The 14,125-nt window shown below is 44.0% G+C and overlaps 1 protein-coding gene across 2 annotated transcripts in view; it reads left to right on the forward strand.

Moving 5' to 3' along the window:
* The window catches only part of LOC126458251 (afadin-like), a 111,153-nt gene that overhangs the window by 32,713 nt on the left and 64,315 nt on the right, over positions 1 to 14,125 (forward strand). For both annotated transcript variants that reach the window (XM_050095168.1, XM_050095177.1), the window contains exon 2: positions 11,000 to 11,309. In XM_050095168.1, the coding sequence (XP_049951125.1) occupies positions 11,000 to 11,309 (310 nt within the window). The remainder of the gene's footprint in view (positions 1 to 10,999; positions 11,310 to 14,125) is intronic.

Below are 14,125 nucleotides of genomic sequence, written 5' to 3' on the forward strand. Positions count from 1 at the left end.
TCCAGTGGAACTGCGACAGTTTCTTCCACCGTCTAGCTGAGCTCCGACACCTTATCAGCCTTCATCCTTTTCTCTGCATTGCTCTGCAGGAAACTTGGTTTCCAGCAATGCGAACCCCCGCCTTCCGTGGCTATCGGGGTTATTATAAGAACCAAGCAGCTTATGCAAGGGTGTCTGGTGGCATCTGCATCTATGTCCTTAACTCTCTTCACAGCGAGTCTGTCGCTCTACAAAAGGCTTTAGAGGCTGTCGCTGTTAGGGTGTGGATGCCACAGGCTATTACCGTCTGCAGTCTTTACCTTCCACCGGATGGTGATGTTGCACAGCATGAGCTGGCTGCGCTGCTGGCCCAATTGCCGCCACCTTTCTTGTTACTGGGCGATTTCAATGCCCACAACCCTTTATGGGGTGGGACTGTCTCCGATGACCGCGGTCATGCCGTGGAGCATTTGTTGGCTCAGCTCGACCTTAGCCTCTTGAACACCGGTGCTCCCACGCATTTCAGTGTGGCCCATGGCTCATTCTTGGCCATTGATCTCTCTCTTTGCAGCCCCGGACTTGTCCCATCCCTCCACTGGAGAGTGCATCCTGACCTGTGTGGTAGTGACCATTATTTGTCACTGCCCCAGTGTCATTCTTCTGGGCCGCTGCCCCGCTGGGCTCTCCACAGGGCTGACTGGCCGGCTGTTACTTCCGCTGCAACCATCGAGTCTCCCCCACAGGGTGACATTGACGTGTCTTAACCACGTCCATCATTTTGGCGGCCGAGGCTGCCATCCTCCGCTCTTCTGGACTCCCTCGGAGGAAGGCTGTACTCTGGTGGTTGCCGGAGATTGCTGAGGCTATTCGCAACCGTAGGCGGGCTCTCCAGCGTCATAGGCGGCACCCGTCTCTAGAGAACCTCATCGCCTTTAAGAGGCTCTGTGCCTTGGCCCGTCGTCTTATTGCACGGCGTAAGCAGGAGTGCTGGGAGAGGTATGTCTCATCCTTGGGCTCCCGTGTCTCCCCCTTGCTCGTGTGGTCCCAGATCCGGTGGGTTTATGGATACCAGACCCCTATGGGTGTCCCTGGGATTTCCTTGGATGGCGCTGTCTGCACGGACGCTGCCGCCATTGCTGAACGCCTTGCTGCGCACTTTGCTAAGAGCTCTGCGACTGCAGCTTATCCCCCCGCCTTTCGCTCTCTAAAGGAGCGCGCTGAGCAGACGCCGTTATCATTCCACACGCGTCGTTCTGAAAAATACAATGCTCCTTTCAGCTAGAGGGAATTACTCGCTCCCCTCGCCGATTGCCCTGATACAGCACCAGGACCAGACTGCATCCACGCACAGATGCTGAAGCATCTCTCCAGGGACTGCCAGAGACACATCCTCACCATCTTTAACCGCATTTGGAGCGAGGGCGTGTTCCCGTCGCAATGGCGAGAGGGTGTTATTGTCCCCATCTTGAAGCCCGGTGCGGACCCACTGGCGGTGGACAGCTATCGTCCCATTACCCTCACCTACGTTTTGTGCAAATTGCTCGAATGTATGGTGGGGCGGCGTTTGTGTTGGGTCCTTGAGTCGCGCGGTCTTCTCGTTCCATCCCAGGGTGGCTTCCGTTGGGGCCGGTCTGCAGTGGACAATTTGGTGCGGCTGGAATCTGCTATCCGTACGGCCTTTGCCCGACGTCAGCATCTCGTTGCTCTATTTTTTGATCTGCGGAAGGTGTATGACACCACATGGAGGCATCACATCTTTGCTACGTTGCATGAGTGGGGTCTTTGTGGTCGGCTCCCGGCTTTTCTTCAAACCTTTTTATTGCGCCGCTCTTTCCGGGTGTAAGTCGGTGCCACCTCTAGTTCCTCTTATACACAGGAAAATGGGGTCCTGCAGGGCTCGGTGTTGAGCGTCTCCTTATTTCTAGTGGCCATTAATGGTCTGGCTGCAGCCGTGGGGTCGTCGGTGTCTCCTTCTTTGTATGCCGACGACTTCTGCATCTCCTTTAGCTCCACGACTACAGGAGTCGCCGAACGCAGGCTGCAAGTAGCCGTTCGCAAGGCAGCATAACGGGCTCTTGACTCATGGTTTTCAGTTCTCTGCAGCCAAGACTCGAGTTATGCACTTCTGCAGGCATCGGACGGTCCACCCTCATCCTGAACTTTACCTCGACGGCCACCTGCTTGAAGTGGTGGACACTTGCCGCTTCTTAGGACTCGTCTTTGATGCCCGGCTCACATGGGTTCCTCATATTACTCAGCTGAAGCAAAAGTGCTGGCGGCACCTCAACGCCCTCCGCTGCCTGAGCCACACATCTTGGGGTGCGGAATGCTGCACGCTGTTGCGATTGTACAGAGCCCTTGTGCAGTCCAGGCTTGATTATCAGAGCCTGGCCTATGGGTCTGCATCACCCTCCGTGTTGGCGTTGTTAGACCCCATACACCACTGTGGGGTTCGGCTTGCAACTGGCGCTTTTCGTATGAGCCCCGTGGATAGTCTACTGGTGGAGGCCGGGATTCCCCCGCTGCGGATTCGCCGCCATCGACTGCTCGCCGACTATTCTGTGCATGTGCATTGCTCGCCGGGCCATACCAATCGTCGCCTGCTTTTCCCTGCCATGGTCCTCCATCTGCCCGAAAGGCGACCTAGGTCTGGGCTTTCCATAGCTGTCCGCGTCCAGTCCCTGCTGTCGGAACTGGGGTCATTCCCTCTTCTGCCTCCCTTCCGGGTCCGTGCACCTACGCCTCCCTGGTGTTTGCCCCGGCCGTCTGTCTGTCTGGACTTGGCACAGGGACCCAAGGACTCGGTTCCGCCTGTGGCCCTCCGTCGCCGTTTTCTTGCGCTCCTCGCCTCATTTTCGGGCTGTGAGACTGTCTACACTGATGGTTCCCTGGTTGATGGTCGCACTGCCTATGCTTTTGCTCACGCTGCCCATGTTGAACAGCGCTCCTTGCCGGCTGGCTGCAGTATTTTTACTGCAGAGCTGGTGGCCATATTGCGCACTCTTGAGCATGTGCGTTCCTGCTCAGGTATGTCGATCGTCATCTGCAGTGACTCCCTGAGCGGCCTCCAGGCCATCGACCGCTGCTATACCTCTTCTCCTCTGGTGTCCTCTATTCAGGAGTCTGTTTCCGATATTACCCGTTCTGGTCGTTCGGTGGTCTTTGTTTGGACGCCAGGTCACGTTGGCATACCGGGGAACGAACGTGTTGACAGGCTGGCCAAAGGGGCGATTGACGTCCCAGTTTTGGAGATCGGCCTCACGGCTTGCGATCAGCAGCTGGTGTTGCGCCGTAAGGTGCTTGGGATGTGGACTGCTGAGTGGCGTACCATGACATCCCTGAATAAACTGCGGGCTGACAAGGAGACGACCGATGTGTGGCGCTCCTCCCTGCGGGCTTCTCGCAGGGACTCCGTCATCCTGTGTCGGCTGCGCATCGGCCATACCTACCTGATGCACGGTCATCTTTTGCGTCAGGAGGCTCCCCCCCTGTGTCGGTGTGGTTCCCGGCTGACGGTTGCCCACATTTTGTTGGAGTGTCCCCGACTGCGCGCCCTCCGGCAGTCTTTTAATCTCCCGGGCACTTTGCCTTTGGTTTTATGTGACGATGCCTCCATGGCTGATGACGTTTTAAATTTTATCCGTGGTAGTCCTTTTTTATGGTTCCATTTAGGGAGGTCCTGCACCTTTCCCTTTCTGTGTCTTTTGTCCTCGCGTCTCTCAATATTTGTTGCTGTTTTGGTGTGTTGTCGGATGGTTGACTCTTTCCTTTTTTTTTGTTCTCGTGGTCAGTCAACCAGTCTCCTGCCATCTTCCTTTCTTCTGTTTCTTTCTGTCTGGTGTTCATCTGTACTCTTCTTGTCTGTAGTGTTTGGTGTTTGTTGCTGCATTTGTGTTCTTTTAGTTCCTTGGGGGGGGGGGGAGAGTCTCCTCCCCCCTTTGGTTTTTGCCTGCTCCGCAAATTTTTGGCTCGCCTGTTTTTGGAATGGGGGACTGATGACCTTAGCTGTTTAGTCCCCCTTAAACATCCCAATAACCACCACCACCACCACAGGGTCAAAATTTAAACTTCACAGACTTCCTTTAGCCTAGGCAAATTGAACAAATCGGTTGGTTTTTTTGCATTAGATGTGATCTAGTGTGGACCTTAGGCAGTTTTCCTGAGAAAACTGCTAAAAATCCATGAGTTTTGGTTACCAAAAGTATCAATTGTGGGGAAGGCCACTTCAGCAATTTCTATTGACGGCATGTCATTGAAGTTTTTCCAAATGTTCTCTAGATGCTTTATCTCAGGAAACTTCAAAACTTTTTCCAATATCATTATCCATTACCGAGATTCAGAGGTTTAAAGTTACTGTATGTATGCGTGTCAAATATGAACCTAACATCTGGTCCGAGGTGCAAATGTTTTAATAAATACAATGATCTCATGGCAAGGGTTGTGGGGTCATCGCAAGGATTCTGAGGTGACCAAAGTATGTTACAGTCACCATTTTTTCACCACTGAAACTTTGATGTACATCTCTATATAATGGGCACTTTACTCCTGTACAGGCTGTCTGTTTCTCAAGTACTTCCTTGTCATGTGGGGAGTGGCTATGTACGTAAAAAAAAAAAACAGTGTTCCATTTTAGTCCATAGACATATCGTGACACTGCACTGAACAGATATTTGAATGTTGTGCAGGAGCAGTTGAATTTAGTGAAACTAAATTTCTAATTGTTGTTGTTTATAGGTCCCCTAACTCCGTCTTCAGAGCATTTCTGCTCAAGCTAGGGAGGGTTCTTGAGTCACTTTGTAGGAAGTACCAGAAACTAGTTATATGTGGTGACTTCAATATAAATTTTGTATATGATAGTGCAAGAAAAAGGATGTTGGTTAGATCTCCTGAATTCATATGATCTGAGGCAGACTGTGTTTTTTCCAACTAGGGTGCAGGGGAACAGTAGCACAGCCATAGGCAATATTTTTATTCATTCTTACTAGATGGGCATTCTGTTAGTAAAAGCGTGAATGGCCTTTCAGACCGTGATGCACAAATTTTAACACTAAAAGGCTTTTGTACTCAAACCAATGTCATATTTAATTACAAACATGTAGAGAAGATAATCCAACAGCAATAGAGAGTTTTTTAAACCGTGTCAAGGAACAAGAGTGGCAGGATGTTTATAGTGCTGATAACATAGATGATAAATACATTGCTTTCCTTAACAAATTTCTCTGCTCTTTGAAAGTTGCTTTCCATTATAACGTTCTAAACGGGGTAGTAGCAGTAATAGGCAGCCCGGGTGGCTGACTAGTGGGATAAGCATATATTGTAGAACAAAGCGAGAATTATATCATAATGTTAGAAGTAGTCACAATCAAGCTGCAGTAGCTCATTACAAACAGTATTTTAAGGTGCTTAAAAATGTTATTAGGAAGGCAAAGAGTATATGGTATACAAATAGAATAGCTAATTCACAGGATAAAATTAAAACCATATGGTCAGTTGTGAAGGAAATGTCTGGTCAGCAGCACAAGGTCGATAATATAAAGTCAGTTCGCAATAAAAATATTTCTGTTACTGATAAATCAGATGTATGTACAGTATTTAACAATCATTTTCTGAGCATTACTGGTAAAATAAATAAAATTTTAGTTTCTAATGGAAATCGTATAACTTTCTTGGCAAATGCCTTTCTGAGATTGATGTCTGAAACACTCCTCAGTGATACAGACAAGAGGGAGATTGAGTCAATAATTAAATCACTGAAGACTAAGGACTCTCATGGTTATGATGGAGTGTCTAGCAGAATATTAAAATACTGTGCTGCACATGTTAGCCCTGTATTTAGCCAATTTGTAATTTTTCCTTTAGGAATGGTCAGTTTCCTGAGCGATTAAAGTATACAGTAGTAAAGCCGCTTTATAAAAAGGGAGAAAGGGATAATGTAGATAATTTTAGACCTATTTCTATGCCATCAGTGTTTGCAAAAGTTATTGAAAAGGCTGCATATGTAAGGATAATTGATCATTTTATATACACGATTTGCTATCAAATGTACAGTTCGGCTTTAGAAGTCATTTAACAACTGAAAATGCTTTATTATCTTTTCTCTGTGAGGTACTGGATGGGCTCAACAAAAGGTTTCGAACACTTGGCATATATTTTGATTTAACTAGGGCATTTGGTTGTGTTGATCACAAAATATTGCTTCAGAAGTTGTGCCATTACGGAATACGGGGAGTAGCTCACAATTGGTTCACCTCTTAAGCAACAGGCAGTGAAAGGTCATTACTGGGAGGGGGGCGGGGGGGGGGGGGGGTGCCCCAGGGATCAGTGATCAGTGATATGCCCTCTAGTATTACGAGTAACTTTAAAATATTTCGGTTTGCTGATGACATTAGCTTGTAGTAAAGAATGTTGTGTGCAACACTGGCTAAGTTTCAAATAGTGCAGTACATGACCTAAGTTCACGGCTTGTAGAAAATAAAGTAACGTTACATCACAGTAAGACTCAGTTTTTACAGTTTCTAACACACAATTCAACAAAACCTGACTTTTAATTTCCCAGAATGGGCATATGGTTAGTGAAGCTGAACAGTTCAAATTTCTAAGTGTTCAGATAGATAGTAAGCTGTCATGGAAAGACCACATTCAGGTATCAGAAGTGAGTGATCATTTAACACGGAAATTAGTCTACTTTGCTTATTTTCATTCACTTATGTCGTATGGTATTATATTTTGGGGTAACTCTTCCCATTCTAAAAGGATATTTTTGGCTCAGAAATGGGCACTTCGGGCAATAAGTGGTGTAAGTTCATGAACCTCTTGTCGACCCGTGTTCACGAGTCTGGGTATTTTGACATTGGCCTCTCAGTATATATATTCCTTATTGTCATTTCTTGTTAATGATATTAACTTATTCCCAAGAATAAGCAGCTTTCACTGGTTACTACTCGCCAGAAATAAAACCTGCATTTGGATCGGACTTCCTTAACTCTTGTGCAAAAAGGTGTGCAGTATACTGCTGCATCCATTTTCAATAAGCTACCACTCAAATTCAAAAATCTCAGCAGTAATCCATGCGTTTTCCAATCGAAAGTGAAGAGTTTCCTCGTGGATCACTCATTCTATTGTGTCGAGGAGTTCCTTTAAGAATCAAGCTGATTCTTATTGTGTTGTTGATTGCGCTCATTTAAACTTATGGACTGACTTTTTTTGGGTTCATGAACATTTATTTTTATCTCTTATTACTTGTATGTTGTAATTTCATGTACTGACACGTTCCATGACCTTGGAGATTTGCTCCTCAATTTGGTCCTACGGAACTTGACGTGTAAATAGGAAATGAATAAAAAATTGACCTGGAAATTATTCAATATTGTCACCTGGTGGCATAAACTCCTTCGTGTACTTGCCAATCAAACACCACATTTTTTGGTGTACTGTAGATATAGCCTAAATATGTTGTGCGTTTTTATATTAAGTGAACTTGCATTGGAAGGGAGGCAATTTTGTGTTAACTTTTCATTACGTGTACCTATTTGTTGTTTTTATATCTCAAAGTATGTAAATGTGTTGAAGTGTATAAATAAAATGTCAAAACTCCATTGGCCTACAGGATTTGTTTTATTTAAACAGTACATCTTGCTGTACCAGGAAAAGGAAGAAAACAAAATGAAAAATGCTCCTCTCGGAGTACAAAAATGGCGCATATGGTGTTCTTTAAAAGAATCTGACAGAAAAGTGAGGAACCAGCGGTCTCAGTCCTCATTCTGCCTTGTGCTGAGAAAGATTAGCAGACAGACAGTGCAGTGGAAGAAAAAGGAGACAGAACCAGTGGGAGAGAAATAGAAAAGAGGCAGTGGCAGGAAGAGAGAGAGAGAGAGAGAGAGAGAGAGAGAGAGAGAGATGGTGGGAGCAAAGGAGAGCAGAGACAGTGGAAATCAAAAAGAGGGGTGAGTGGAGATTGTACACAGAGTTGGGGGGTAGGTGGGATTCTGGACACCACCATCGCCATAGCTGCCACCCCCATGCCATATCTCTGCCTCCCTCCCTCCCCCCCCCCCCTCCACCCTCCACCCTCCACCCCTCTCTGGATCAGGGAACTTGGTATATTACACGAAAAAATTTGCCCACTTCCCCCCCCCCCACCCCCCCCACCCCCCCCCACACACACACACACTCTAGGACAAGGACATGTGTGGATAGGAGACAATGGTGGTTGAAGAGAAAGGTAGAAAGATAGCAGATTGTAAGCAAGAAAGAAAGAGGCATTAGTAATGGGACAAAGACAGTGGTAGTGGGGCAGAGAGACAAGACAGTGAAAGTGACAGAGATGGAGGTAGTGAAAATGGGAGAGACAGACATGAGAAAATGCCAATAGGAGAAAAAGAAGACAGTAGGAAAGACATATATAGACAGTGGCAGTGAGAAAAATTTTTCTTTGTTAAAACAACATGAGTATGTTTGCATGTCAGAATTTTTGGTCTGGAAGTGGAATGATGATTGAGACAGCAGGTTCCCCACTTTTCTGTAAGAATCTTTTTAAATAGGAGCGTATTTATCTTTTTTTGTGCTGTGACTGGAGCATTTTTCAGCTAGTGCATAATTTATTTGGCCGCTTGGTGGATCCACTGTTGTAAACATTTTTATACCCATCTCCATTGATGACTGACAGCTCCTGTCTTGACCAATTCTTCTTCAAATCTGTGTTCTTTCATACTTTTCTTCATGTGCAGAATCAAGAATAAATCCTGTGATGTTAGATGAGAGGGGTGTATGGCAAGGGTGTCATGCCATTTCTGACTAAAAACTGCCACACTGAGATACCTTTGTGAGCAGAAGCATTATCTTGTTGGAAAATCCAGAGGTAGTTTGTTTTCGATACACAGTTACAGTCTTCGTAAGTGTGACCCTTTGGAACAAACTATGAATGTACAATATACCCTCAAACAAAGCTTTTTTGTTTTAGATTTTGGGTTCATAACCACAGTGCACTTGGAAATAGACTGTATGTCAATTGGGTCTGTTCTTTCAAAGTACAGTTGCTTCCAATTGGCATATTTTCTACTGCTCGCACATAATCTGAGGCACAATTTGTCAACAATTATTCTCAAATATTCCAGGCATTTTAGCACTTCAAATTTTTTTTCCACGCTTGAAGTCCATTGTTCTACTATTCTTGCTGCTCCCTCCTCCCCTCCTAGGAAGCCACATGTGGGGAGTGAACTGGTTCCCCAGCCAGTTGTGAAATTGCTTCCCCTTCCCCGTGTCTGGCCCTATCGTTGGTCATCTGTGTGACTAGGCCCTGCTCACACACTTTTGACACTGTAACAAACCCCTTTTATGTATAGGCTGTTTCTCTTTTCTTATTTACTAACTTCTTACATTTTTCCTTTGCCTTGACGTTTGTGGCTTTTCTTTTCATCTCTTTCTGCCTGTGTATTCCCGAATCCTGGCTCATACATTTTGACCTGTGACGGCTGACTTTGTAATGCACAATTGTCAGCATGTGTGTCGACAGATAGGGCTCGCACGCACCTCTTGGTAAAGGCCTGCCTCTAGGAAGGGGTTATTGCCTGGGTTGCTACCTTTCCAATTGTCAGTGAATCCCAAAATTTGGTAAGTGTGTCCTGAGATATGTAAATGATCACCTAAGGCAGTTTAGTACCCCTGTGTTGGGAGCATGAGGAGGAAGGATTGCCTTCTCAGATACTGACAATCATAATGGATCAAAGTGCAATGAGTACAACAAACAGACCCATTTAACCTTGGTCCAATTAACAGAAACGGAATGAAAGTAAGATACTAACAAAACTTGCAGCTGACCCTGACAACCTCACTTATCACTGACCGTCAAAATTCTGTATCCTCGTTCGACAAGCATAAAGGAACTAAGCAGACTATCATTCCTTCCCTTCCCCAACTTTTGAAATCCTTCTCAATCAGAACCCTTTGCCAAAACATTTCCCTGCCGATATCCTCTTTACCAGTGTGAATCCCAAATTGATCCTGTATCATAAAGGTGGCTGATTGACCTAAGGAAGAAAACCCTGCCACTGAAGAAATAATGGAGCAGGATGCACCTGCATGTTAATTCTGTAGCTTAACCAGGTGTTCCAAAGCTGTCAAGGTAATTACTGCTAAACCTGCAGCCATCCTCAAATATGGGTATCCTTCAATGGAATACGTGCAGCATCAGATTGCAAGGTGCACAACTGCAGATATTCTACATTCACAATCCCCAGCTGTAGTATGCCTGTAGAAAATGCAGATAAAAAATGGGTAGATTCAATCATGAAGAAGTTGGATAATCCTTTTGGATGTAAGAGTTGACATCATGTGATATTTCGAATCTTAGAGAGTTGACTGTGTGGACCAGCAATCTTGTTTAAAATGTGAATAAAGTGCAAAATTAATATGGCCATCCCTTGCACCGATCTGAGTTCCCTCACCTTGCCTTGCATTTTAGCATGTTGTCTCATTCTAGTTAAAAAAAATTTGTGTGAAATCTTATGGGACTTAACTGCTAAGGTCATCAGCCCCTAAGCTTACACACTACTTCACCTAAATTATCCTAAGGACAAACACACACACCCATGCCCGAGGGCATAGTCCTCTGCCAGTTTTCTCTGCTTTTGGTTTTCCCCATTACCTACTTTACCACGCTTTCCTGTACCCGCATACCTATTATTTACATTCTGATCCACTTCCCTATGGCTTTGCCACTGTTTCTATCACTCTTTCTAAGGATTTTATGGCTGCTTATATCTTTCTTTTCCTTTTTTATTCTATCTTGTGTGTTTAGTTATTTGATTTTGACTTACTTTGTCATTTTAGTAATGTTCTGTTGTAAAAAAATAATACACTAACGTCATAATGTAAAAGATAAATAGGTGAAGCAGGACTGGTGTGGATTATCATGTGTGGGTTAGCAATTTTATTCCTGGTAAAAAGTCTCTCATAAAATAAATACTTATTCCTTCAACGAGTTTTTTAAGTCTTATGCAGTTCTTGTATGTTTATTTCACAGCGAAGCCAAATACAGTTGAAACGATTTTGGGAAAATCGTAAAGCTAAGATAAAGAGAAGTCTGCAGAAGCTTCTAACTGCCAACAATGAACTTGGAAAATCTGAATCACCACATATAGATAACCAATTGTTTGAGTACTCTACATCCTCACTGAGATCAACAGCAACACCTGTTGGTGCATCATTATTTAGTTATCCTGCCATAAAGAGCAATCTTACTTTTCCAAATCCTGAAGTTACTCCACATTTCATAGAATCTGCCTCCTACACAGTGTATCAGGGCGAAGGGAGGAGCATCACTGACTCTCCAGGTGAGTTTAGTAGGTTAGTCTTCTACTGTTATCCATTATTATTTCAATAGTGTATAATTTTTTCATCGGTCTATAGAGTATATTCACTAGTGAGTTGCAGAGCCAAATGCTGACAGTTGAAAACAATGGAGTAACCTCTACAGTACATTTCTAATTTTAGGAATAACAAACACATGCTATATTTTTGGAATGTTTCATAAAGCCTTACAAGTATTTCTGGATAAGGTAGGATGTGTTCACTATGACATAATGCATCCATGCTCTACAAAGCCACTCTGCCCAGTTACAGGTGTGAATGATGCACAGGAAGAATAATTGTTGATAAGTCGCTCCTTGAGCTTGAATCAATGTAATTTTATCTCTATGATCTTTTACAAGACATACATAGAAGAATATAGTATATTGATTGACTCTTCTATGAATGTGCATGCTCAAAATTCAACAATAAACCATAGCATGATGCAAAACACCTCTCTTTTAGCATCTGCCACTGGAGTTGAATAAACATCCACGTGATGCTTATGTGTCTGCTAAACGAACTAGTGACAAAATGCACTGCCCTTCTTCGGATTTTCTCTATTTCCCTTGTGCATCCTATCGGGCAAGGGTCTCAGTCTGATGGAGTACTCGAGTGCTGGTTGAATGAGGATTTTGTAAGACGACACCTGTGTAGGTGGACTGTGTGTTCTGAGGATTCTTCCAGTAAATATCAACAGATATCTGCCTTTTCTGCATTTAGTTTCACATGGTCATTCCACTTTAAATTGATCTTTACACATACTCCCATATATTTAATGGGTTTGATTGCTTCCAGAGAACTGTTTGGCAATTGAGTCATTACACACACACACACACACACACACACAGTGTATGTATGTCTGAAAATTTCTTTCCATTGAGAATGACATGGCGTGCTCTATTTGCTAGGAATTCCTCAGTCCAATTCTAAAGGTTTTCTGATACTCTGCAAACCTGTCTTGTTCATTAGGCAACAGCATGGGACTGTATTGAACGCCTTCCAAAGAACATGGAACCATCCAAGGTGCAGGATACACTGCCTTTTGGATGTCTTTGATGAATAAAGTAAGCTGAGTCTCTTGCAGTTGTTGTTAGTGGAATTCATGTTGGCCCAACAAAGGAGATTTTTCAGTCTCCAGGAAGGTCATAATACATAATCTTAAAACATGTTCCATTGTTCTATTAACAGTCTGATGTCAGCGATATGGGCCTATAGTTGTGTTTGTTCGATGACCCCTTTTACAAATGGGAATGACCTGCACATTTTTCAAACCATTTGGAATATTACATTTCTCCGGCGACTGATAGTAGACCTTTGCTAGAAGAGGAACAAGGTCTGTATTGAGAATTGTATAGCTATCTCATCAGGCTCAGTTCCTTTTCTCTGTCAAGTGATTTAGGTTTATTTTCAATCCTGCAGACACGTATTTAATATCAGTGTTTCTGGCCTTTGTGCAGCAATTGAGAGGAGAGTATGCAGTACAATCTTCCTCAGTGAAACAATGTTTGAAAATGGAATCCAGTATTTGAGCCTTCTCTTTATTATCCTCATTTTCAGTGTCATTATTGTAACTGTCTGTACAGGCAGCTTTTTACTGATTTAACATAAGACCAAAACGTCTTTGGCTTTTCTTCCATACCAGTGGATGGAATGTTACTTTTGAATTCACTGGACCCTTCACATATGACTGTCTTCTACTAATTTTAGCTGCATTCAGTTTTTGTTTGTCTACAAGGCTGTGGTTATGTTTAAATCTGCAGTGATTCTCAGTTTGCTCTCTGAGCAGCTTTCTAACATGCCTGTTGAACCGTGGTGGGGTCTTTCCCATTTTCTGTAACTTAGCTCAGCATGTAACTTTGTATGGCATATTGTGCAATATTCTTAAACATTGTCCATATATATCCAACATTTTCTGCCTCAAAGACATTGGTGGCTCATGTGAAATGAAGTCTGTTTCTTGTTGCACTTATTAAGCAGAAATATCTTCTACCTTTCATTACATATCTGTTAATACCTATCATGGCTTTATGATCAGTGATTCTCGGCTCGGTTAACAGAGCTGAAATGTTTGGTCCTATTTGTAACCAGATGATGTGAGATACTAATCTCATGAGTTGTTTATCTGATTAACTGCTAAAGATAATTTTTGGATGGAGCATACAAAATAGTTATACACAATTCCTTGTCCCTGCTACCTGTCTTAATCACTTGAGTCTCCCGGTGTATATCTGGTAATCTCGAATCTCCCCCTGATACTGTATATGGCCAGCACATTTCTGTGAAACTTTACACCAACCCAATTTATTTTGTATTTGAAATCTGTTTTAATCTTACTAGATATTGTTGTATTATTTGTGGCAACGAGGATCTACATCAACATCTATATTTATACTCCACAAGCCACCCAACTGTGTGTGGCCACCCAACTGTCATTACCTCCCTTTCCTGTTCAGTCGCGTATGGTTCGCGGGAAGAACGACTGCCGGAAAACCTATGTGCGCGCTTGAATCTCTCTAATTTTACATTCGTTATCTCCTCGGGAGGTATAAGTAGGGGGAAGTAATATATTCGATACCTCATCCAGAAGCGCACCCTCTCGAAACCTGGACAGCAAGCTACACCGCAATGCAGAGCGCCTCTCTTGCAGAGTCTGCCACTTGAGTTCGCTAAACATCTCCGTAACGCTATCAAGCTGACCAAATAACCCTGTGACGAAACGCGCCTCTCTTCGTTGGATCTTCTCTATCTTCTCTGTCAACCCGACCTGGTACGGATCCCACACTGATGAGCAATACTC

This window comes from Schistocerca serialis, chromosome 1, assembly GCF_023864345.2.
Source record: "Schistocerca serialis cubense isolate TAMUIC-IGC-003099 chromosome 1, iqSchSeri2.2, whole genome shotgun sequence".
NCBI lineage: Eukaryota > Metazoa > Arthropoda > Insecta > Orthoptera > Acrididae > Schistocerca > Schistocerca serialis.